Source organism: Ostrea edulis, chromosome 4, assembly GCF_947568905.1.
Source record: "Ostrea edulis chromosome 4, xbOstEdul1.1, whole genome shotgun sequence".
Lineage (NCBI taxonomy): Eukaryota > Metazoa > Mollusca > Bivalvia > Ostreida > Ostreidae > Ostrea > Ostrea edulis.
Genome location: NC_079167.1, coordinates 71494357 through 71522053, shown reverse-complemented (window position 1 = coordinate 71522053; position 27697 = coordinate 71494357). Strand labels below are relative to the sequence as shown.

The 27697-nt window shown below is 34.6% G+C and overlaps 1 protein-coding gene and 1 long non-coding RNA gene across 6 annotated transcripts in view; one reads left to right on the top strand and one right to left on the bottom strand.

Moving 5' to 3' along the window:
* LOC125669491 (phosphatidylinositol 3-kinase regulatory subunit alpha-like) overlaps positions 1–27697 on the bottom strand; it is a 60492-nt gene that overhangs the window by 15230 nt on the left and 17565 nt on the right. For 3 of the 5 annotated variants that reach the window (XM_048904023.2, XM_056163678.1, XM_056163679.1), the window contains exons 3-6: positions 10785–10850; positions 9024–9071; positions 7708–7811; positions 5914–6048 (exon numbers count right to left, since the gene is read on the bottom strand). In XM_048904023.2, the coding sequence (XP_048759980.1) occupies positions 5914–6048; positions 7708–7811; positions 9024–9071; positions 10785–10850 (353 nt within the window). Of the gene's footprint in view, positions 1–5913; positions 6049–7707; positions 7812–9023; positions 9072–10784; positions 10851–16702; positions 16744–25124; positions 25150–27697 lie in introns of those variants that run through there. The other 2 variants (XM_048904024.2, XM_048904025.2) reach the window with 2 other exon arrangements.
* Positions 25203–26303, top strand: LOC130054306 (uncharacterized). Its single transcript, XR_008802618.1, has 3 exons — positions 25203–25324; positions 25563–25641; positions 26227–26303. It is a non-coding gene; the product is annotated as an uncharacterized LOC130054306 (long non-coding RNA).

Here is a 27697-nt window from a genome sequence, read left to right as displayed (position 1 = left end):
CTTGTCAGACTTTCATGGAGTCAGAACTAACATGATACTTCTGTGTTTTGAAATAGAAATCATACTTTACATCTAACATCATTTTCCATTTATCAGATTTCCTATTGCTTTATCAGCTTCACTACCTGTAAATGTCACACAGGTAAAATCAGTACATATGTACTGCAATATCATACCTATCTATTAGGGCTGAACCGATTCACCAAAATATTGATACTGTTCAATGTAAATGCTCGATTCAATGTTCGATTCATTGCTTCGATCTTCGATTCAATACATTTTATAAAATCGGATTCAGTAAAATACATTGGGCTTGACCTGTACTTTTTATTTTTACATGAGGGATAAAATGGTGTCTGATAATGATCAGACTGTTGTTTGCCTTGAGTCTGACCAAAAACAATAATATTAATCAGTTTAACTACAGAGCCACCAGGCATCTTACCATACTGCGGTGTGGAAACAGTTTGCTTTTAAAATTATGACTGTGAATCTTTGTAATTAATTTTTTCTTCAGTTATTATTGGTTTCTTAAGTAAAATGTATCGTATTGAAAATAATGAATCGAGGCAAATTAATTTTTCCTTCAGTTATTATTGGTTTCTTAAGTAAAATGTATCGTATTGAAAATAATGAATCGAGGCAAAAAGTATTGCAATACGTATCGTATCATGAAGGGGCGTATCGTTTCAGCCCCACTATCTATGCTACAAGACTAAGAATCACTGTCTACTTTGTTGGGTATCTGGGGTTATTAACTACAATGACTCCAGGGAAAATGTGATAATTTGCATTATGGTGACGCTACATTATCACTTTTTCCATTGTACTCACATCACCTCACATATCCAACAAACTAGAAAACAATTCCATATAGATCTATTTGAAATAAAAATGAAAATAAAAAATCAACATATCAAAACTACTGCCTAATAGAAATATACTTCCATGTTAATTTCCACGATCCACACCCACTGATGTCACTCATTTGCATGCAAATGCGAAATTTACATATTCAGTTGTGTATATGGGGAATTAACATATTGAAGTATCAAAGGGTTTTAACAGAGAAAACAGTTGCAAATGTAAATATTTGCACATTATGGCAGCAAGTCAAACAAAGGAAGTAGAGCAGAGTGAACATTATTACTAACAAAATTCATTGAAACAGAAAATCATTTAAGGTGTCTCAAAACTTGAACCATTTATGACGTCAAAATGAAAAACGCAGCTGACAAAACCTTGTGTCAAAATTTTAAATATTGATAAAATTAATCACTGCTATTGTTTTTTGCATAAAGCAGGGGATCTTCGGTGTATTACATCAGAAATAGGTCAGTCAACACTTGATATAATGACGAGTACAAGCACACACACAAGAATGAACTAGCAATGCCTACGGAAAATAAACATCCAAAGAAACCAAAAGGGCTCAGATCATGTTTTTTCAGTACTTTTTCTTATATCAAAGTGTATCTTAAAATGGTAGTTCTCAGACGACTTTGTTAAACAGCAACACCAATACAGTATAACTTGACTTGGTACCAACACCAGTGGCAGATTTAGGGGAAAGAAGGGGGCGGGGCTTTTTTCGCCACGAATTTACAATGCGTTACTGGTATATATATATGAAGTGAAAACTCAAGATTTGGCACCCAAAATGGTTGAGAATTTTACTAATTGGGTTTAAATAACTCAACTTTCACAGGTGTCCCCCCCCCCCTTTTCAGAAATCATGGATCCACCACTGAACACTGCAGGGAAACATGTTCATCCTAGTCTTCTTAGTACTGTTTTTCGTTCATTATTACAAAAGTGTAACTTTCACCTTTAGCCCTGAGAAATAACAGGCACTTCTGTACCAGGTTTGATTATCCTAGCCACATGAGTATTCTTTTCTATCCTTTCCATAAAATGTTGATGGGTGAACAGACAGACACATAGACTGATACACACATACATCACACCATACAACAACCCTACTATGACAACAGAATATGTGTATTAAGTTTGCTTATCCTTGTCTTGGTATTACTTCTATCTTGTTTTGTGCTTATACAATTACACAATAGACTTCTTCCTCTAAATGTTGGGAACAATGTGTATATCCTATTCATTAGAACAGAAGAGACAGTCAACAAAAGTCACCATAAATACACAATCTAGCAAAACCTGTACAATTTCACAAATATCTATAACATATTAAGTTTGAGTTTCTACTATATTCTTAATCTTGCACAAGTAAATGATTAGATCTACTCGGGAAACCTATCAAGTTCTTGATGATATTCAGCATGATTTCCTGGACGACTACACTTCAAGTTTTTATTCATCTTAAATAGGCTAAACTTGATGACTTTGCTAATGGATGATTTGATGCAGAACTCTGTGTCCCTGTGAATTCATCAGTTATGTGCATGTGCAAAGGATACTTAGTCATATAATCTTACATGTATTTTCAAAAGATAATAAATTTCAAGTCTGAAAATACACGAGGGTATAACCCGTGGATGCATCATCTGGCATACTTCTTGAAGCATGTTATTTTCAAAACTTAAATTTACATTCTACTTTTATTTCTTTTGGAATTCCAAACTGTTAAAATATATGTACGACATTTATCTGTATTCATATGTGCGTTGTTTACAATTGCAATCAGGAAATGGCTTTCATTAAAATTTGTAGTAATATCAAAAGTAAAAACATTGAAAATGTGAATATATACATGCATATTGTGCATGAAATTTTCTTTTCTGTGTGACACATGCATCCAACTAATAAATCTGACACTGAAAAAAAAATTCTTAAAACCAATTATTTTTATCTGTGACACAGGGAATATGGTTTACTTCAACAACTTCCTAGCTGATATATATATGTGTGTGTGTGTGTGTGTGTGTAATACACAGTTCCTGCATGGGCAAGATCATATTTTCAATCTGAATATCAAGACTCCTTGAATAATAAATTATTTTACTTACAGGTTCTATTTTTTCATTATTAAATGTTAAATTTTGCGCTTCTTCTTATACACCTTGAACCCCGAATTTTGTTATTTTTATAGTTGAACACCAATATCTTTTCATTTTATGATTGAGCAAGACCATGAAATCAAATGATCAATGAAGCACATTCAGTTTTATTTTTTAAGGGAATAATAGCTATCTGTCCAGGAATCTGGCAAGACCAACAAAATATTATGTGCATGAAAATTGATGAAACAGTATCAGATAGAGCGATACAATCTTCGAGATCGCCCTGAGGCGATTCTACGGACCACATCCTGTTTTATGTTAACAGTAAAATGAAGATGACTTACATGTAAAACAACTCTCCATTCTGATGATAATTATAGTCATTATCTTTGATTCTATTGCAGGCATAAATTTACATGTACCTATATATGAATGAATTCTCCCTATTGTCAGACTCCACAAGCTGTGTAGATATGAGTCAGGGCTCCCCAAACATACCACAACAGCTGACACTGGCTTAGAGTACAGACACCCCCCATCACTGCATCAGTAATAGCCATCAAATGCTCCCTCTATCATCAGCGCATCTCTTAAATAGCATAATGCTGTACTATATGTTTCCTTTCATCATGATCACAGCAAAATCTAAATGAAAGATTGGGGGCAGAAAGAGCCAGAGGTCAAAGTTCATGCCTCGGATACTGGGTCATTTTCTGTCTTTGTCCTAAGGCTATCAACAACAGCGAGGGAATATCGATTATCAATTGAAAAAAAAACCTACTCTCTTTTTTTTCTCTTGCAGAGGGCAGTATTCTGTAAATGATTTTTCCTTGGTGGGAGATGATAAGCTCTATAAGACTGATGGTAGATCGCAATCTCCATCACCACATCAATGCTTGTTCTGGCTGCCATCAAGTTAAAAGACCAAGAAGTGAAAATAACATATTCCTCTATTCTAAGTAACTTTAGTACATGTAATTATATCTTATCATAAACATTTCTATTCTTTTGTTACTTACAGGAAAAGTACATCCAAACTTCGGGAATCTGAACAATTACAGATAGATAATGTACCTTAATTTACAGTCGAGTGTAAAACCCAAACAGTGAACAAGCTTCTACGAACACCTAACTGTGAACAAGGTGTCCTACGAACCCCTAACTGTGAACAAGGTGTCCTACGAACCCCTAACTGTGAACAAGGTGTCCTACGAACCCCTTACTGTGAACAAGGTGTCCCATGAATCTCTAACTGTGCCCTAAAGGTGTGCTATGAACCCCTTTGAGAGGCCCCAGGTGTGGCTATCAGCTCCAATTTCCTCCGCCTTACATCCGTTGGTTCTTCAGACAACCTCTACTTAGAGCCAGGAGAAGTCTTTCCTGTCACAATTATAAACACATTGACACCTGGTATGGGACACTCACACTATACCACGTTTCTAGATGAATTCAAATGCAAATTATTTAAGAGAAGATCAATTTTATCCTATTGAGTGGAGTAAGTACTAATAGTGGTGTATCATTTCCTCATCAGTTCAGTGTTGCACATTTCTACAATGTGTTTACGTAAGCAGTAGACCATCACATATAGCATGTATATTACACTAGATAATCAAATGGAAAAACGACAAAAAATAAGGATCATCCATGACAACGATAAAACAAACACTGGTACACACAGACATATATTTTGTTGTCATGACAATACCAGGAAATGGACCTCATTGCACTAAAGAGCAGAACAGTCTTGGTCCATACATTAGCTTCGAGATGGGAAATCAAAGTTAATGTACCCTGAGCATTTTCTAGGCCTACTTCCTGTTCATCAGCCAGACTTTTATTCCTAAAACACCACTAGATACTCTTTTAGATAAACTCCATCTGGGGCATAGTGTTAAGTGACCTGGAGTCACTGACCCCAACACTACAAATGTTTAAAACCAAGAGAATTATTTCAAATACCTTACCAAAATGACAAATCTTATTGCACAGTTTAGAAACAAGACATCCAAAATGAATTCAGCTTACCAGTGGCAAAAGTGATGGTTTCTCATGATTCTGACCTACCCCATAGTAAGGCCAATTCAACTTAATTGATAGATTATCATCCCCACCCGCCCCTCAAAAATTGGCCCGCCCCAAAAAATTTTATTTTGCGAAACTTGCGATTTCTGGAATATTTTCATGTCCGACTCCGGTATTTACACTTCTTGTTTACATTTCCAGTATAGGAACGTAAAAAGTCACGTGAAGAAAATAGATTTATATGGTTTTCTTAATTTCTCGCGTTCTTACCGACGTAAATCTTGAAGAAGTTAGGTATATTTCTGTTATATCCTTAACTTAAAGCTTGACCTGGAATTAGTGTATGAAAATAGCATAGATTGATATCCATCTGCTATTACATGATGCGGATCTGTTGGGGAAAAAAACTTGTTTGTCTTTAATATCTTTCTCAAAAAATAAAAATAAAAAAATAAAATCCTCCCACTCTTCCCATACTTTTTGCTGACCCTGGATGATAATCTACTAATTATGTTGAATTGGCCTAATCAATGTAAGATTTGTCTTAAATAATCTGCAAACAACTTATTATGTAAATTCCTTTAATATCTTATGCCAGTCTATGTACTTGTTTCAGTAAAATTAGGTCTCAGTGTGTTCAATCACAACAATACGAAATCGTGACTCTATTTCATGGCTGCACGCTAGGGATGATTATTTATTGTAAATCAAAGTTATGAGCAAGGTTTAAGAATAGACACATCAAGAGGAATTACCTACAACTTCTCACCATTCAACAGTATCAGCTTTCCAACAAATTCGACTTTTATATAAAAAAGAGCACTTCCCTCCCTCAGCTCTCTGTCATCGTCTTAACACAGGAGTGCCTTACATCCTCCTAATTCTGTTTATCTAATGAACGACATGCACTGACCTGCAAGTCCTCCTTGCTCATTGCTTTGAGCTGTGCTCCGTTTATCTTCTTGTCCTTGAAGAGCTGGGCATATCTGTAGAGGTTTAGACATGCTAGAAGATCCACAACATTACGGTTGCTCCACTTCTCAATCGGCTAAAAAAAAAAACAGACCTAGGTGAGAATTTGAAAAAAATATATATTAAAAACTCCCCCAAAACCTGACTTTGGTATACAAAATTTCTCGTCAAAAATATGACCTTGGGTGATATATAACACCCTTGAAAAAGAATTAGGAAATAATTATTACAAAATGAACAGAAAATCCGAAGAAAGAAAATTTACATGAAAGGTTTTGGGGAGATAAGAATCTGATGATTTCTACCATTAAGTGGGGGAGGAAATTATTGAAGCTGCACTTCAAAAGCAAAGGGGGCCCCAGTAATACTGAGGGGAACACTGGCCCCATTTCATCCACAGGTTTGGCAAGCATTGCTTGCAGCATGGAATGCTTTATCTCCCTTCAAATACAGAAGAGCTATTAAAATAATGCAGACCCCGGACTTTGAGAGTCAGTGCCAAAAATTGCTGCATATCAACCTTTATCTGACACATCAAATGCAGTGTTTTTAAGCACTATTGCATAACCTCATCACATGGAACATTTTTCACCACAACCTTGTGAGTCCGACATTTCCCATTTGTTGGTTTGCAGACTTGTAAACTAGGCCATGGTAAGAGAAATCGGTCATAATTAAGCAATCTTAATAATATCTTTAAAATCTTATTTATTGCAGTTACTAAGAAAGTGTTGTAAATGTGACTATTGCCATACTATACACAGCACTAAGATATTTGACTTCAAAATTTATTGATGTCTCTTGCTTTGTGTAAAAAAAAAAAAAAAAATTCCATACACATGACATCATCAGGACATGCCATGCCTGTCCTTCACCATTCTAAAACCTCAATATGACACATCACAAACTGTCTCAAGATTCCCCCCAATAAATAAATGTAGGGCAGGTCCGTCATGAGGTTCATGCAGTCAGTAGCACACCTTTTATATCTAACCATCTCTTAACAGGAACCAGCAGTTGGGGTGTGTGTGTGTGTAACAGGGCCACAAATAAACCACAAACTATAGTGATGGCAACTTTAGTACTAATGCATTTAGTCGATCTCAAATTTAAGTCGCCAACACCTAAATTAAGGGCTGCATTAAAATCTTATTTGCTTAGAATGGAAGTTACAATGTCAAAATCCTAAGCAATAAAGAAAAGAAAGTCAAAGATACTGCCTTTTTCCTGTCAGTTTTGACTTTTACAGTGTAAGTTTTACTCCACAGAATTTCAGTACAAATGTTTATATACTGTTTTCTATACTGTCATAACTTTTGGTCACAAAATGGTGATCCACTTCTTATCTAATATGCCAGATAAAAAGTTGGATTAATAACTTTAAGCTCTGAACTGTCACCTATTCTTTGGTTAGTGGGGAGAAGTGAAATAGGTCACTGCTATTCTTTGGTTAGTGGGGAGAAGTGAAATAGGTCACTGCTATTCTTTGGTTAGTGGGGAGAAGTGAAATAGGTCACTGCTATTCTTTGGTTAGTGGGGAGAAGTGAAATAGGTCACTGTTATTCTTTGGTTAGTGGGGAGAAGTGAATTAGGTCACTGCTATTCTTTGGTTAGTGGGGAGAAGTAAAATAGGTCAATGCTATTCTTTGGTTACGGGGAGAAGTGAAATAGGTCACTGTTATTCTTTGGTTAGTGGGGAGAAGTGAAATAGGTCACTGCTTTTGACCAATTCTACCTGCTCTTTGTCGAAGGTAATGGGTAGGTTGGTCACTCTCTCCCTCTGACAGTGGGTGTTCTCAGGTGCACTCCAACAATTATTGTGACAACATTTTCCACATCCTGCACAAAACATACAACATTAATTAATAAACTGCATCATCTGGGCTATTTGTATGTTTTCCAAATGAAATGTTTTCACTAGATTTTAAATTCATGATTTTTATCTTAACATTATATACAGGTTTGATAAATATATCATTATTAACACAGTGCTAACAGGGCCTTAATAACAAATTACTCATTGGATATACATGTATCAGAAAGACACCAGGCCCATGGGCCACATTGCTCACCTGGACCCAGTTTTACATGCGAATATATATGGAAAATCTTTAGACATTATCTTAAGATTTTCCATATATATTCGCATGTAAAACTGAAATGGTCCAGCTTTCGTATAAATTTGTACTTTCCTAGTCCAGTGGTTCTTGAGAAGATTTCTAATGATTTTCTCCCTATATATTTGTATGTAAAACTTTGATCCCCTATTGTGGCCCCATCCTACAACCAGGGGGGAGGGGGGGGGGGCATGATTTTAACAAGCTTGAATCTGCACAATGTCAGTACGCTTTTAAGTAAATTTCTACTTTTCTGGCCCAGTGGTTCTTGAGGAGATTTTTTAAAGATTTTCCCTATATATTTGCATGTAAAACTTTGATCCTCTATTGCGGCTAATCCTACCCCAAGGGGCCATGATTTGTACAAAAATGAATCTGCACTATATCAGGAAGTTTTCATGTAAGTTTCAGCTCCTCTGGCCCAGTGGTTCTTGAGAAGATTTTTAAATGAACCCTCCATATTTTTGCATTTTTGTGATTATCTCCCCTTTAAAGGGGGCATGCCCCTTCATTTGAACAAACTTGAAAGCCCTTCACCCAAGGATGCTTTGTGCCAAGTTTGGTTAAAATTGGCCCCGTGATTCTGGAAAGAAGATGAAAATGTGAAAAGTTTACGTCGATGTCACTAACGACAGACAACGGACAAAGCTCATCTGAGCCGAAGGCTCAGGTAAGCTAAAAAGAACAGGCCATTCCATATCACAGCCCTTCTTCACTGTACACAATCCATTTATCAGGTAAGTTCAAATCCAGGTGAGCTATATTTCTTATCAAGAAACCCTCAAGGTGGATATACAATTCAACACAATGCTCATATGGTAACTACTTCATTGGTACATGCATTCTACAGATTTTATTCATCAGGTCAAAAACCAAATTACTGAGCAACAGACTCTGCAGTATTCCCTAGTCAGTAGCCAGAAAACCCTCGTACCTTCACACTTTTTGCCGATCTGTCCACATCCCCACATATAATCCTCGCCTGTCAAAAATGAATCACAAATATGTTACTATTCATAGCAGCCATTCACATCAAGCTATTAAAACAAAATATGACTGAAAAATTTTGAATAAAACAAATATACTACCATGAAAGTGTTGAAACAGATGATGAATGACAAAACAAATTTACTATCTGACAGACATGTTCTGACAGTAAAGAACTATTTTTGGAAATTAAACAAAATTATTTAAATACACTTAGTACATATCTAAAAGAACAAGCTGTATTATAATGCATTGTGGTAAAACTCCTCTAAAAAAAGGTGTACAAATACCCGAAAAGAGAAGTGTGGCTATCTGCACCTCAAAACATCAAAATTCCTTGTTTTAACTGTCTTATAACCTTTATATTTCACTACAATTCTCGATAACTTTCAGGAGTTATCCTACCATTTTCACCCTGGGTCCATAGATTTGGGAAAATTGATGCAAAAATTGTCCAAAGTGGAGACATTTGAAAAAGGACTACTTGATGCTTATTATATACATATGCACTCATTATAAACATGACATGTTGATCTAGTACCAATGCACCGTCCCGTGGTATCTTTTGCATTACAGTGGAGTTAATCATATGTACTTATACTACCTTTACTATTATTACATGTAGTGTTGTTATGTACATGCATATATATATATATATATTTTTTTTTCCTGTGTGTATTTCTGACTGTTTTGCATTAGGATACACGGTGGTACTTACATATAATATAAATAAGTATTATCATGTTCAAAATGTCTCATGTATGAACATTGCTCATACTAATAGTGCATATTTTGCTCTTGTTTTGTTCTCTTTTTTTTTATCGTCATTTTTTAAAATAAACATTGCACATTGAAATGTTAACAATCATGTATGCTGTATGCCCGCGAGGGCCCTAATTTGGAAATAAATCATATTCGATTATATTCATGGCAAAATCTTGGCAATGAGTTCACCCCTCACTAAAAAATTCTAACAGTTAAATGTATTTCATTAGAATTTTAATTATAATTACACTTATTAACCAAATGAACAAGTGATATGCTCTGCACTACTCGACGAATCATCTAATCAACGAAACACACAAAATAAGCATCATGGATACAAATTTCACACAAAACACCAATGAATTATAGACTTAACCATAAATATAATACTTCTAATGCATGTAAAGATTCATAAATGTTTTTATGATCATAAATTTTTTCTGCACACTAGCAACACTCACTCCTTGTACAACAAGGTACATGTATCTATCATACCATAGTTTTCCGAGAAAAGCAGATCTCTCATTACCATTGCAGCTCAGATTCTACATTTCTAGTATGCATTGTGTACAGAAAAACAAAATATTATCACTTCCTTCTGACTCTTTAAGCATGAAATTTTAAGGAAACTTGATTGGGGAATTGGGAAATTGTTGGTAATTTTTGGATTGGGAATGGGTCTGGTAACCCGACCCAATGCCAGAAAAACAAACTTTTCTAACTTTGCAATCATCCACAATTAACTATAATTTAGTTCTCTAATAATCAAGTTGACTGCATTTGAATATCCTGTTATTGTTATAAACATCTTTGTTAATTTCAATAACCTGTATTTACTGTAGCTGGGTTTGCTATACACAGGTTTGTTGCCGATACATTTCTCAGTTATATGCAATTTCATGCATCTACATTTGTAATAAAGAAATGACATGCGGCGACTTACAGAAATGACACAGGATCGGCTGAACGACGTAGATGTTCACCAGGCGATGGGGAATCTTGGGTAAATCTGTAACAAAAGAAATCAACAGTTTCAACTCTATAACTGATGTCTATTATGGTATGTCACAGACAGAAAAGTATCACAGCTGTAAATGATTCACTATATTTATCATATGATCCTATTCTAAAATATTCATTTGAAATTATTACTGATCCAATGTCATAAAATCTAAACTCAATTAAACTCAATTCTCTGTAATTTACCACCATTTGCTTTCAAACTATCAACTCTCTTCAATGATTAGATAAAGGGCTATTTTCAAATTGTAATAAATAAGATACTAGCAACCATAGTAAATACATTTTTATAAACATAGAAATTATTTTGAAAATAGCTTTAAATGAATATTTTGAAAAAAGATAATTCAATACAAAAAATTTAACTATTCTGGCACTTTTGTCCACTGTATATCTAAATCAATGGATCAGCAAATAGTACATGTCTCAGCCTGGTTGCAACATTAAAACGTCGTACAAATGGACAATAAAGAATTTAGTTGACACAGATATTAAACAGGAAGTGTATCAGCAGATCTTAAACAAGAAATGTGTACTAGTCTTGTCACAAGGAATACTCATGTGAAATATCAAAGCTCTAGCACTTACTGTTCAAAAGCTATTAGCAAGGTTAAAGTTTTCAAAAAGTAGGTCAAACTACAAGGTCAAGGTCACAGGGTCAAAAAATTTGGTACCCACGAAAAGGTCTTATCACAAGGAATACTCATGTGAAATATCAAAGCTCTAGCACTTACTGTTCAAAAGTTATTAGCAAGGTTAAAGTTTCAGACAGGATGACAATTACAGAATGACAGACAGGACAAAAACAATATGCCTGCTGTGGCAAATAATTATCTTCTAAAAATAGCAAAACTGCTCATAAGCAGCTGTGCTTCTATTTCATATGAAAGCAAATAGATATTTTAATGCAAATTGCATATTGATTAAAGCTTTAACTTCAATTTGATGTAAAATTTGTATCATGTACTCTCTTTGTATCAATTTTAAACACCATCTGAAACACCTGTACAATTTATTACGGAAAGTCTACAAGAGGGGTTACTATGACAACATGATAGCATCACAATTCCCGTGAAAACCATATTTGATACTTTCATAAATGAGTTACAAATACTGTCAACTACAAAATATATAAAAATTTTAAAAAATTCATAGATTAATTGATTTTCAGTTACCCAAGCAATCACTACTTTAAACAGGAAGTGTGTATCAACAGATCTCAAACAGGAAGGGTTTGTCAACAGGTCTTAAACAGGAAGTGTGTATCAACAGATCTTAAACAGGAAGCATGTATCAACAGATCTTAAACAGGAAGAGTGTACCACAGGGATCACTTTAGCCTTCACCTTTGTGCCATTGACACTGTAGTTATGAAAAAGGTGCATCTGATCTTATAGAGCAGATTGAGCATGCTGACAAATGAAAGTAGTCCTAAGTTTTCTGTTTTTGATAATCAGAGTTTTGCATTTTGTCCATTGCGAAAGTCGTACTTCTTTAGTCAGACTCAAATTATTCCGTTTTGCAAGGCGAGGATCTCTGAATGTAAGACAATCCGAGGAGTCTTGAACATTATGTCCGTTCATTGCAATTCTTCACTATCTCTGTGTGTACAATGTACATGACTTACAGAATAATAATTACACATACACTAGTCAAACTACAATATTCATTTTTATAAAAAAATTATTTTCAAAACATAGAAACAATATTGGAAATTTAATACATTAATCATACCAGTTAATACATTGAAATGCAGCCATGTCGCCCAAGAACTTAAAAGGCCTAGCTTATAGACCCTAAACAATCTAAACTTACATTCTTGTCACGCGTAAACACAGAAATTGTCCATAATGGAACGAGATTGAAAAAAAAAACTTTTGCTGAAACAGAAACTGAACAAGGTGGTGAACAGAAACATTATTTTCAAAATAAGTGAACACATTCATGTTTTTGCACACTTTAATTTCATTTCTGGTCTCAAAGACAGAAGGAACAAAAAAAAGGAATTAAATGAATAAAATTCAGGAATGATATCCCACAAAAGCACTTTAAATTGCTTTATAAAACACCTGAGGCCATCATTAAAAATATTTTTGTTTGATGTACTCCGACCCACATTTTTCAAGTCGGGTAGGTTGGTCGGTATTTTTTTTCCCTTTAAATCAGATTTACAAATTTTCTTATGTTTTCATTAAACACATAACGCTGCCAGACAAAATAGAGTTTAGAACGATCATTTTGTACACATTGTATATAATACACGTAAATCTTTCAATGTCTCCTGAAATTTACTCAGGACGTTTTGCATTCGTCACGGATGAGGACCTCTACAGTTGTTAATAAATATATAAAACCGGTCGATTCCGACATTCATAATAGCAATCACTTGAACACTTTAATGTGATCCATGAATATCCAAGTGAATTGCATGATGACAGCAATTTACAATAAGTTTTAATATTACCCAATATAATTTTAATGCCGACTTCTCCGCATCGTTCAAATTGTTGTGACGATCGTGTTCCATTCGTGTGTTTCAGTTTAAGAGCAAAGTAAAAGTGTTGTTCACCTATTAAATCGTCATAACTTTTAAATAATCCCATATCAAAATAATATGCGTGCCTTTTCAGAAATATAGACCATCAACATAAACGCTGACTCATGGTCTGCCATAATTTTGGTGCGCTATCCCACGTGATTTTTTTTTTTAAATAACGACTTTCAAACTTTTGTACATAAATATGATCAGGCCTCGACGGGGGAGTTCGTAGCTCCTTGTTCTATCTTGTTGGTAGATAATGTGGTAATTTGGAGCTGTGATTTGGTATATTTGATCGTTCACATAGAAAAGTGTTTGGAAAGTTCCCGGATAAACAAATGGTCATTAACAAAGTGAAAGTAGAACCGAAAGACGCCCTAAGGACATTTTGATAACATGAATTCTGTAAAACAATTAGTCCAAATAAAAAAAAAAAAATAGCATCAAGTTTAATACTAATTCGAAGAATGTTTATTTTCCAGGGAGCAAATTAAAATTTCTAAGTGCGGAAAAAATGATCGGGTCAGGGCAAATTTCACGGGTCGGTCAGAGTACATCAAACAAATCAATTTTTATTTTAAGCCTGAAACCCAATTTTTTTCGGTGCTTCAACCCCCCCCCCCCCAAACCAACTACAGGGGCATTGCCCTGGACCCATTGGGGGCCTATGTGGCCCCCATACCCCCATCATATGATGGATTTTCATGGTGATAATTCCAGAGTGTCCCCTGATATCAACAGGTCTTTCCAAATGCCTGACCAGTCTAGTAAAACTAGGACTGGGCTGGAAGACTAGCCTAATTGGCTGAGACTTGCATTATGTACAATATTCTCATTGATGAAATTATGGATTTGAAGTTTACTAATAGTTTTCTTGTATAGGTATGTTGTGTTTTGGTAAAAATTCTTACTGAGGTATATCCTTTACTTCAAACCTCATCTTATTAGACAAATATCACAGAGTACGTCTAACACTCAATACCACCAAGAAGACACTACTTACTCGAAGAAATATAATTAAGGCGTGAAAATGAGCATATCCTGAAATTAATTTTTCTACTAACTGAGTATTATCAGTTAAGGATGACATGAAAACTCTTTATTTTCTATCCAGAGGTAACTTATAGATTTTTGAATTTTGTAACAGCTAAATATAGGTTTGACTCTACATCATAAAAAAAAAAAAGAAAGAAAAAAAGAAGACTTTCTGCAAGTTCTTAGAAACAAAACAGAATATACTCAAAATCACATATAATCATCACAGATGGCTTTTGCACACTGACGGAAGGGCATTGAAATCACATTATTAAACCTCTGTGCACTAATTACAGTGTAGGGAGTTCACAGGAAAAACAATTTGATCAGAAGACAGAGACAGCTGCACTGAAGACACTGCAGACACCTGTTCCTGATGGAGAAATGAAAAATGAATATCAACTCCTGAGTATAAATTGGATTGTGCCCTTGATAGATGGAAAATTTCCAGCCAATTGATCACAGAGAGAGAAAAAATGTTGCAGTTCTTTAGGAAACTGTAAAAAAGAGTCAAGATTTTATTTTATATAAATCTACTTAAATGAAGATTTAAAAAAAAATATTAAAGAGATTAAATAAAATCAAAAGTAGTGAAAATACTGTAATGAGTTATCGATATTCATAAATTACTTAACAGTTCTATGGAAAACGGAGTTCTTTGCAATACGTAAGTGTGATACATTTTATCTATTAAAATCATTCACGACATTCTTAATAATGTATAATTTTCTCTAAACACTGTTTCTCTGATTGCTGATGATTGTATTTACAAAACAAAATTGCATTTCAATAAAACTTGTAAAATGTCAATTTGTTCTTTTAGAGTATATAGGTCCTTTCCAATATTTCATCATCAACATATAGAATTTTTATATATTTTTATATATTTTATATATGCTTTATTGCTAAAAGTTGAACATGAAGTGACAAGATAAGATAAGATAAGTTTTATTCCAATTTTGGACCCAGAGGGCATAACAGCGCTAGCAAGAGTTTATAAAGAAGGAAATTTCAAAAAAGAAAGAAAGTTTACAACATTAGCTACAGGTTACATAGACTGCAAACTACATGTGGATGTAGCATGTTGGGGAAATGAGTACATACATATATGAATTGCTAATCATGTGTATACACAAGTAAATGGACAATATAATACCAACATATGAATAATAAACTATAATGGTTTTTGCAGTTTTAAAGCATCACTTCTTTTTCTGAAAGTTTGAACTAAATATTCACTCAATTTGACAATTACTGGTTTGTCTTCATAACCAACTACTACTATCAAAGCGGGACATTTTTCCACTCATGGAGTTTCTTCATTTACATGTCATTGTCCCCACTTTGTTGTGATTTTGACATAAATAATACCAGTCATTCATACATCATGAATTATATAAAAAAAGATATTGTATCAACAATAAAATTTACTTGATTCCTTTATGTAAGTAAATTCCTAATAACAACTATGATTTGATAGATACCAGAGAAATAATTACCTACTTTGTCATAGAAACATTTATTTACTAATCCAAGTGCTCCGATGATGGATTCAATTTTTTTTTCTAATACCTCGTAATGAAATTATTTGTTTTGGTATTTTGTTTGTTGCCTCATTCAGTTTTTTGCTAAATAAAAATCAGATATTGTCTACTGAAAAAGACACCTTTTGGTCTTGAAGGAGGGGGGATCCATGTTCCTTGACTTAATTAAGTTGATGTCCTTCAATTCATGAAAATTGAATAAATGAACAAGTCCTAAATCCACTCTGACAACATTTTTGATTCTCTCTAGAGTTATGTCAACAAAAGAAAAAAAAAATCTACACATGAATGGATCAAAATAAGAATAAATTTCTCTGTCATTTAGCATTAATCTGAAATATTATGCATTAATCTCATTATATTCTATTAAAACTTTATACACTGACAAAGAAGCACTTAATTTTTTTTCTGTTTTCATATCAGATTTAAAACCAAAGGCTAACTGGGGGTAATTAGCGATCATTTGTACAAAAGGAGACCTAGACCATAACAATTCTTATTTACATGCATATCAATTTTATAAAATTCATATTCCATGATACATCTGCAACTCCCCCCCCCCCCCCCCCCTCCTCCATGGTGGCATCCATTTTATTTACCTTTAACATACATACGCAAGCTTACCTATCGGCACTCAGTCAATTTATAGAAATCCTCCATCAGGCACCAATTAAGTCATTGTACAAAGTGGAACACAACCTTCTTATGCCATACTCTCCTTACCTTCAGAATTTTCTGAATAAGGGTCCTATTTCAGCTCAAGTTTCCAACACACAATAATCTCTCTCTACCTCTCTCTCTCTACCGAGCCCCAGTGAGGCCTTACCACTAACCCAGATCACAGTGACCTAGTGACCTATTTACATGGCTCCAGGTTTATATTGGGAATTCATAATGTCTTTCTTCTATGCATGAGATAGGAGACAAAACACATTCATTCAGTGGTCCAACTTTTGGGCAGGTATAGGTGGTTTGGAGAAATTGCATTCTATGCAAGGGTGTTAGGAAGTCAGCATGGAAACAGGTTGCACTCAGGCTATTTTTGTAACCAGAATTTATTGAAGTGTCCTACATTCATGAGGAACAACTGCAGGCTTATCATTAATTCAGTGTCAATCATTATATACTGATAATGAGGGCATATAAACAGATGGTTTTAAAATAATCTCCTGTAGGTAAAGTGATGATGTGTAGTCACTGGTGTTTCACCACTAATAGGGCAGAGAGAGAGAGAGAGAGAGAGAGAGAGAGAATTAACCACCAATAGGACAGAGAGAGAGAGAGAAGAGAGGTCAAGTCACTATGGTGTTTAACCAGAGAGAGAGAGAGAGAAAGAGAAAACAAATGGTTAAATACTGACTTGTAAAAGACTTGTGGCTGTGTAAATAAATTTAAATTATAAATGCAGATTTAATAAAAATATCTTTTGTCCCATTCATGAAAAATTGCAAAAGGGTTTCATATCAAATTGTTTCAGCATATTACAAACAGAAGCCGAGACTACAGTATTCTTGATAATTGTAAATTACAAATAAACCACTTATGTACATCTATGATTATTTTTTGCAGATTTAAATTCTATGCAGGGTCTATAAATCAGGTGCTCAACATATATTTTATTATATTTTTAGAAATAGTTTGTGTTATGTTATCGACAATGACCTACATTTACTTTATCTGTATGTGACATGAGTTGTAGGGTAGTAAGGCACGTTCAACAAGAAATCAGGTTACACGTGATTTAAAATCTATTTCTTGTGAATAAGATTTCCATCATTTCATCTACCTTTTAAAATGATTACATATGTACAATATGCTATGGCAATGGTATACATGTACTGCACTACATCTAGTCATGTTCTAATCTCCTGTTTTGTTGCCTACAATCAATCTGAATTATATATTGCAAGTACAAAACTTTGTTATAAATTTAAACATGTATATCCTTTGTATTATAATAATGTCTCGATCTAGTCGTTAATGTTCTTTTATGCTATTGCCCCTTGTGGGTCCATAATTGGTCAATAAATCATATTATATCTAACTATATGTACTACAAAGGGAAATGATTTTCTTGATCCCCACCCCCTTTCTCAGGCATTTCTTTCCTTCAAAAATATCTATAAAACTGTCTGTCCATCTGTCAAAAAAAAAAAGAGAAAAAAAAGATGTGTTCATGAAACACTGTAGCAAGGTTAAAGTTTTTTAAAAGTAGGTCAAACCCCAAGTTTAAGGTCATGAGGTCAATTTTGATATCCAATGAAAAGTCTTGTCACAAGAAATACACATGTGAAATATGAAAGCACTAACCATTCAAAAGTTATGGCCAAAGTTGAAGTTTTTAAAAGTAGGTCAAACCCCATGACTAAGGTCTTGAGGTCATACATCTCTGCTGCCAAGAGAGAGGAAAACAAAAGTGAAATATGAAAGCTCAATCACCATCCATTCAAAAGTTATGGCCTGGCCCGGGGTTAAAGTTTTTGCATATAGGCAAGCAGACAGACCAAACACTAAATGCCCCCTTGGATCTCTGATTTATAATGGGCCCATAAAACGTGTAGCTTCTTAAAAAGAGTAAATCATATACACATCACAACATGACGGGGTTGGGGATTTGCAAGTAATTCAAATAAAACCATTTTTCAAAATTGACATTCAAGTATATTCATTTTCATCATTTCGAACAGTTTCATTAGATGCACATTTAATACCATATTTAAAAACAGGTGATGTGTTAATTAACAAAGTGAAATTTTTTATTCAACTTTATGTCAACATAGAATTCTAAATTTTTAAATTACATTAATGCATGCCAAGCATTTTACAATTTTGGAGCAAAATACAATGAGCTTATACTGATATCTTGTGCTACTCGGAAAGGATCATTAATAGACATGAAACCTTTGGATCACGTTTTAAAAACAAATATGGAATAAAAATTTCAGATTGGAAAATAATGGACGTTATTTAATAAAACTGCAAAAAAACTGGTTTATATCCAATCCTAATTAAAACTATAAGCCAGGAACACTCTGAGCTGCAATCAAACTCATACATAGTGAAGCATTCATATGAATCAACTAAAATAAAAAATTACTTAACAAAGTCTCTGTAAATGTTATATATATACATTTCAAAGATATATCATCCAGTTATAGGGAATGTAGACAAATTAGACACCGAGAAATAAGAATGAAGGAAGAATGAACAAATGCTTAGTTAACAAGAATGAAGGAAGAATGAACAAATGCTTAGTTAATGACAGCCTCACAGAGTGAGCAGCTACCCTGAATCTATAGGATCGAGGCTGTCGTGTGCCAGTGCCCCAGATTTAACCTTTTACAGTGGCCATCAGATCAATACCCACCTTACTCTTGATAATCACAGTATCATTCAGATTGATGAGTCATTCTCCAGCCTCAGCCTGTTATATAGCAGGGCTACAGATGTTAATAAAATCACTGACAAAGAATGTGTAGGTCTTAATACAGACACAGGTCCAATAGACAGGACAACCAATCACTGCCAATGGTCTGTTAAGTAGAACAGTACAGTCAAACCTGTTTATGAGGAACTCGTAGTCTGGATTATCTTGAGGTTTGTGTCCTAAGGTCTGCTAAGTAGAACAGTACAGTCAAACCTGTTTATGAGGAACTCGTAGTCTGGATTATCTTGATGTTTGTGTCAATTCCCAACAAATGTCTAGATGCTAATTGTTTAATAAAAAAAAATCTGAACTCATAGCTTATCAAAATCCTTAGTTTAAACAGTTTTTTTCATTCAGAAATAAGTTAATATTAATGTTTACAAACAATGCATCATAATAGAGAAACAAGCCAAAAGGCTTATATCACTCTCTCCCTCTTACATGGAGACATGATTGGCTAGTTCAGCAGGTAAAGCTTGTCTCCATAGAAGCAACTAGCATACGCTTTCAATAGCCCCTCCCCAGTTTTATTTACGAGTTTAGAACTATCTAACATGGAAAAGTTTTTCTATATAGAAAACATCCAGATATTTGTAGGGAGTATATATATGCACAAACGTCGGGATGATCCTGACTAATTATGATTGATTGTGTATTGTTTAACATCCCTCTCAGGAAATTTTTACTCATGAAGATGTCACCATTGCAGGCGAAGGGCTGCAAAATTTAGGTCTATTCTCGGCACTTACGGCCTTTGAGCAGGGAGGGATCTTTATTGTGCCACACCTGCTGTGACACGGAACCTCGGTTTTTGTAATCTCATCCTAAGGACCGCCCCATTTAGTTGCCTTTTATGACAAGCAATGGGTACGGCGGAGGACCTATTCTAATCCAGATCTCCACAGGACCAACTAATTATGGGAAAAAAATTAAAAATTAAAATTATCAAGTATCATAATGTATCTATTAAAGTTTCCATGTAAGGACTCTTGGCTGTAAAGTAATTTGTATTATTTTCTATAAAACAGAAAACATTGACAACACTGTAACAATGAGACGTGCTTTACAGTGACCTTGTTTAGATTTATTTTTTAGTTATTCAAACTTGATGAACCATACACCCTGGTAATTATCACCTCTCTGGAGAAGAAATCCAAGATCCACCTCTCTATATTTCCATGATTTGTCCTTATGTCTTTATTATAACATGTATACTTCTACATTGTAGAATCTGAGGTAAGCTCGAGTTAATTAACACACAACAAAAATAGAAATCAGTTGCAAAATGCTTGGGTGGAAACTAATCCTGTTCTTACACATGGCACATTATCTCTATTGATTAGGAACCGGATCTCTGAGATGGGTGAGCCTGGTGCACCTGACCCCTGCTTGACTCTGTTATTTGGGTCAATCCGGTGCACACATACAACCCAGTTCAACAAAAAAGCTTTTGTTTTGGACTGATTTATTGAATTTTAAATTAATGTCGGAGGAAGTCCAACTGATGTCAATTAGATGCTTGTTAGATTACATCTTACTTGATATTTAAATTTCAATGAGCTGCTTTATTGAAAAGGGTTCACATGACCAAATGTTATTCATTAAAGAACAAGTTCTTGTTCAATCAATATCTTAATTTACAAAGTACTATGTGTCAAAATTTCTACCTCTGTTTAAAAGCGATTTTGATAAAATATGACTATGATTTTTATCACTTCATGCTTGAAAATTTGCCCACTTTCATGGTTCTGATGCCTTATTTTAAAAGTGCTTCATCAAAGTTAAATTAAAAAATATACACATCTGAATTACCTTTTGATCGACATACATATTTTAAAGTAGTTTATCATGCAATTGTATCACAATTTGGCTCTTCTGATTCCTATCTGTGTATAGCTGTGGCTGATATCTTGAGACTTTATCTTCCGATATCCCATTGCTATAATAAACTTTTTTGGTATAAAACTATTTATTCATAAATCTAACATGTACACAACATTGAATAGAGTACCGAATGACAAAAAGAATATTCTGAACTGGCTGATGTTTTTTCTGACATTGTGAGTTTTATTGCGGTGCAATGCCTGCAGTCTAGGTGCATTATTTCTGACTGCCAAACCACTGCACACAAAACTACGCAGTTACCTGATTACTCAAGCATGGCAGTAATTAACACAGACAGCTCTCGCCCCACAAGTGTTACACCTGGAAGATTCTGATGTACTTTATCAAGAAATCTAGAGCAAATATTGATACTTTCCAGCAACGCATTGAAAGATGTTAATTAATAATGCATTTAGAACTAAGACGCCATTGTGTCGAAGGGGTTTTAAAGATGTGGGTGGCATACTTAAAGGGTCAGACTAAAAACTCATTAGAGTGTGGTGCTTTTTTACATGTGTATTGCTAATTAGTACTTGTTCCAAGACACTGTCAAAAAATCCCTGTGCAATTGACGCACTCTTTGCGAATAATGAATAACAACTAGACATGCATAGGGAGGGCAGTCGGTTGTCAATGATATGCATTATATTCTTGGCAGAACCTCTATGCAGATTTATCATTGTTACGTCAAGCGGGTCAAAGTGGGCTAGAATACTCTACAGCAGATCAAGTCAACAGCTATTTCCTCTGAATAGGCCAGAACACAAGGTCTGTCAACTACCAGGAATTTTATTTTTCCTCTGATCAGCAGCAATAAAACCATGTCTGAATTTGTGTTAGGTCACTGAAATTTTTAAAGTGCCTGTATATTACATAATAAATATGTTAACTATTTTGCTCTTCCTTTGAATGGGCTGCCACATGAATTTTTGTACCTTTATTTTTCTTCAAAGTGCATGAAAAATCAGGGAGTTGAAGCATTATGATCCAAAGCAACAAACTCATTAAACAAATATTCAATTATTCAAGCCTCTGCATGGACAATTAGCACCTTAAATATTAATCAGACTATATTGTGATAACATCTGCCTCAGCTCAATTCAATGTATTCAAGCTTTCACCTATACCTAACATCCCATAACAAGGCCTCATTCTTTGTACAACCTAATGAGTAAATCGTCATTCAATGGCTTCTTTTTGGGAGCAGGCTTACATGTGTGTTATGTCCTTTTCATCTTTTTTATTATTATTAAAAGTGAAAATTATATGCTAAAGAGAATTCTAAAACTGGTATTAGTTGTGAAAACCAGAATTCAAGTGACCTTAAATTTTCACAAATTTGACAACACATGGGATGTACATCAAGTAAACCGGCTTTGACTGGTTGGATGCACATAAGTGAACCGGCTTTGACTAGCACACGGTTGACAGTTGGTGTCTTTCTAACTAAAAATCAGTAATCAGTGTTGCAATGCATCAAATGAAAACTCCTAAAAATTTACTCATAAATTATCAGCTACATGTAATTAGCAATATCTATTGAATATTTGTTTTGTTATAGACTTTAGAAAGCTCCATCACGTGCATAAATTCTTGTTTAATCAGCTGGTTTAAAATCATGCATGTTCTTGTTATATCCCATCTTCTGCAAGTCACCTAATTGAGGGCTTTTAAAAGACTGTAAACGAGCTTGATAATTAACTTACAAACCAAGGTAAGCTTCCTACTCATTATAAACTTATATCTTTAAAATAAGAAGATATATCTCTATGTCATATAAAAAAGTTTAGTTTTTTCCTTGCGGGTCATTCATTCTACATGATGATAACAAATCAACTCTATGCAGGTTTATCATCAGTTGGGTTGTTTTCCAAACATTTCTGGAATACAATAATGAAATACAGATTTGCAGGTCCTGAAGTGAAATTTTCTGTTATTTAAAGTTTTCGTGATATATTTCAAAAGAAAAATTGTTGCATGATTTTAGAAATCTACAAATATTTTTATTGCCATTTTATTTGTATTATTTTCTTGAGAGAAAGAGCAATAAAAAAAATGAGATTAAGTATTTTTTTTTTTTTTTTCCCAGAGTTGGTTCAAAGGGGAAAGGGCTATACGAAAATGATGAAAGATCCATATGCCTAATCCCTACACAACCCCCCAGTCATTAACCATGAGCAAATGATGACTAACTTCAGTCGATATCCATGTCAAATTTATATGTGTAACGAGAACATGTAAGCTCATCAATTATGCATCTGCATGCAGGCAATTAAACCAGTTTCCATACAAGGCCTACTTCTCAATCAATCCCGACTGATTTAAAAATTCTGTAAAATGGGAAATCCCCCCCTGAATCCTGAGACATTGTCTTTAAGTGATGGTTTTAACGACTTTCTGACATCATACTTTATTACCAGGTAATAAAGTTCTTATAATATTATCTCTATGGAAATAATGTAGAGTACCATTCACCCAGTGACACACAGAACCTGACCCACATCAGTTATAGTGCCTGCCACACTGCTCTACTTCCAGTACTGTTGTTCTAGTACTATAATGATGTAAATTTTCCTTAATTAGTAACAGAATATATGGACTTTTTATTTTCTCAATTAATTCAAAAGGACCTTTGTTGTATGATTTCTATTGAATATATTTTGGCATTTCATTTAGAATTTACACATCATTATGATAGTAAAAACGTATATATATATCGTCGACTGCCCTATTTTGGTGACTGACCAGAATCGCTGACCTTTTGTTTACGTGTGCATGTTGTCGTTCCTGGGTATTGATTACGTCATCAATTTCGCCGTAGTGTTTGCAAACATACACAGAGCACGTCTTCAATTTTTCTCCGAAAATGAACTACTAGAAGGAGAGTATGCAAAAAATCAACATGGGCACCCCAAAAATAAGCCCATTTACTTACTACTTTTTCAAGCAAACCTTCAAATTAATATAAAGTATACCAAAAGTCAAGAACTCTACCCTATGTTACTTAATTAATTGACGTTTAGTTGCACATTCCTCCTGTATATATGTTTTTACAGTTACAAACTTTTGGCAAACTATATTAACAATGGTCACCGAAATAGGTGACGTCACCATTTTAGGACCACAAAGTGACATGTTTTTTGTTATGAAAATATATTCAATTAACATACCAATGGACTTGGAATTTTTGGATGAAAGTAAAGGAAAATAATTACTTTAAAGGTAGGTTTATTGTTTATTTATTTAATCCAAGTGATTAATGAGAAAATCGCGGTTTATCACTAATGTCACCGAAACTGGTCAGTCAACAATGTATATATATACACTATATATATATATATATATATATATACACACACACACACACACACACACACACACACACACATATATATACATACACACACATCAGAGATGTCCTCCATGAGGTTCGTCCACACTGGTCTATACCAAAATACAGTATGTGTGTATGCCACATCCATAAAAACTTTGAAATCCCTGTATTAGATAGTTACAAACTAGTCTACAACTCCTGCAACCTTTACCTGTCAATAAATGACCTTGATATACGGTTAAAATGCATAATTAGTCTAACGCAACCTTTTGGGGTCAAGTTTGTGCATGTAAAAATTCTCGAATCTATTACATTGTACAAATATAAGGTTTGGACATAATACTTGTAATTTTTCCTCAGGGACTTGCACACTGTCAAAATGACCTTGGTATAAGATCGCGACTCATGCAAAGGTTGCAAATTGTACTGAGGCCTATATTCATAATGTCCCTCGTGGACAAGCCAATGTTTTTCTTATTTTTTCTTTAGTGGACCTTTACCTTGTTCCATGTGGGGATCTGGGTTAGAATACTTCCTAAGTACCCCTTGGTTGTCATACGAGGCAACTAAATGGGGCGGTCCGTCGGAGACTACAAAAAATGAGGTCCTGTATCACAGCAGGTGTGGCACGATAAAGATCTCTCCCTGCTCAAAGGCCGTAAGCGCTGAGCACAGACCTAAGTTTGGCAGTCCTTCACTGGTAATGGTGACATCTCCATACAAGTTAAAGATTCTCGAGAGGGAAATTAAACAAGATACAATCAATCAATCATACGAGTATCAATCTTGTTCCACATAGTGGATAAGCCACTGAAGTCAAATTGAGCATGAAAATTTTTCACTTTTATAAGTAAAATATGCTGTCTCTAATGATTGATTATGGAAAAAATAATTGATTAATTGCTGGAAGACAAATGATTGATATCTATTTTCAATAGTCGATGATCAGAACATCACAGTTAAACCCCCACACAGTGTTTGCTGGGATATAAAGAGCTGAGAGTTGTCTATCAAGAGGTATTTTACACTAAAATCAATATCACACAATTTTCAGCTTAAAACAAATATCTAAGTAATCTTGTACTTAATTTTCATCTCCTTGGCAACACAATGTCCATTTCTTAGCAACAGAAGTCTTAAGATGTAGTATTGCATGCGTAATATAAATCCCCTTAAACTATAACTGTGCCAAATGTCATTAGGACAATGCTAAATCTATAACACACACACCCATTATTTTTCGACTGACCTCCTAACTATCCTATATTAGTTGGTTCATTTACTCTTTAAGCCAAACAGCTTATCAGTTTACACTAATATAATCATTACATAATGAAGAATACATAATACAGAAGTAAGGGGCTTCACATTAAATGTACAGATGAGTACTGTTTGTTAATAACTGCAAAGTTTTCATTGAAGTAGGTCCGAATACTAACTTTCTCATGAAATCACCCCAAGAATTAGGAGGAAATTACCCATACATCCCAACATAAGATAATATCTGTACAATTTCCTTCAGTGATTATACAAATGACCTACTCTTCCATTATACTAGACAGCTATTCCTTACCATGCATTAAAATTTCAAATATTTCATAGACGATATAAGGAGATCAGGGAAGAACGACTGACCACTTACCAGGGTAAACAGGTACTCACCAGCCAGTTAGAGGGTCAGAGGTGACACCAGCCAGCTTGAGGGTCAGAGGTGACACTTTTATCTTGTTTGCATTACATTTTACTTTCATCCTATTTTGTTTATTTTTAATTATGGCATAATCTCTAGCACACACAGTTAATATTCTTGCCATTGAAACCTAGAAATAGCTTGCTTTATTAAACTTTCGACTTATTCCATTTCCATTGAAGGTTTGTTAATTCATGTTTCATTTATTCCAACTTTAATCTAACAAAACTTAAATCTAACAAAAATCACAAATGTGACATAAATTGTATGCACTTGATCATCAATATTTCAAACATTAACAAGATGTGTTTGTGCCCCCAAAATTCAGTCGGAACAAGCTCGTTGAAAAATGACATTTAGATGGGAAAGTCCAAGGTATTTAAGGAGCATAAAAACGTTACCCGAGGCTGTTACTCGTAGAAGTAGGCAGACAGACAGACAGACTAGCTACCTAGACAGATATATACTGGTTATCACAGTCAGGCTGATTGACAAGATACTAGGGAAGACATAGACTGGACAGGGTACCCAGACTGACTAACCAAGATATAGACTAACCACAATCACCAGGGAAGCCAGACTGACCAGTAACCAGGACAGGAATACAGACTGACCAATCACCAGGAAAGCCAGACTGACCAGTAACTAGGACTCACCAGGGAAGCCAGATAAACTGACCAGGAACTAGGACATAGACTGACCATTCATCAGGGAAGCCTAACTGACCACTCACCAGGGAAGCCTGACTGACCAGTAACTAGGGCAGACAGATGTATACAGACTGACCAGACTGCTAATAATGATGACCTGTGGGAAATCAGATTGTAGGTTACCAGGTGATGCTTTATGGGGGTTAATTGTCTTCTCTGAGTTTGTAAAGATAAACATTTCCACATGGCCAACACATTCAGAGTCACTCCAAGCATTCAGTACAAAGTCATTCTGACAGGGAAAAGTGGGTCAGGGGAGTTCAGTATGACACAAACAGAGAGAGAAGTCGGTTATCACGGCTGTGTGTCACAACAAAAGCTACCCGTCAAAAAGTACACAGAATAAATCAAGCAGGTAGTGCTTACAAATAATGGACAGGAGAGGGTGCTGTGAGTCACCCACACAAAATCAGGTTAATGGAACAGCCCAGGACAGAGAAGAGAATACATAATGTACCCCATGTGTGCTCTTACACACAGCCATTGTACTCCATGAGCAGCAGGCCAGCCAATTTTAATATTTAGGTTTATGAAATAAAAAAAATAAACAACTTCCATAGGAAGACAGGAAGAATAAAAACAAGTTTACTTATTAAAGACTTTTATAAAAAATGTTGTGTAATTTATTGTCACCGCTGTGTGGGGCTCTAGTGGTTGATTTCATTCACTTATA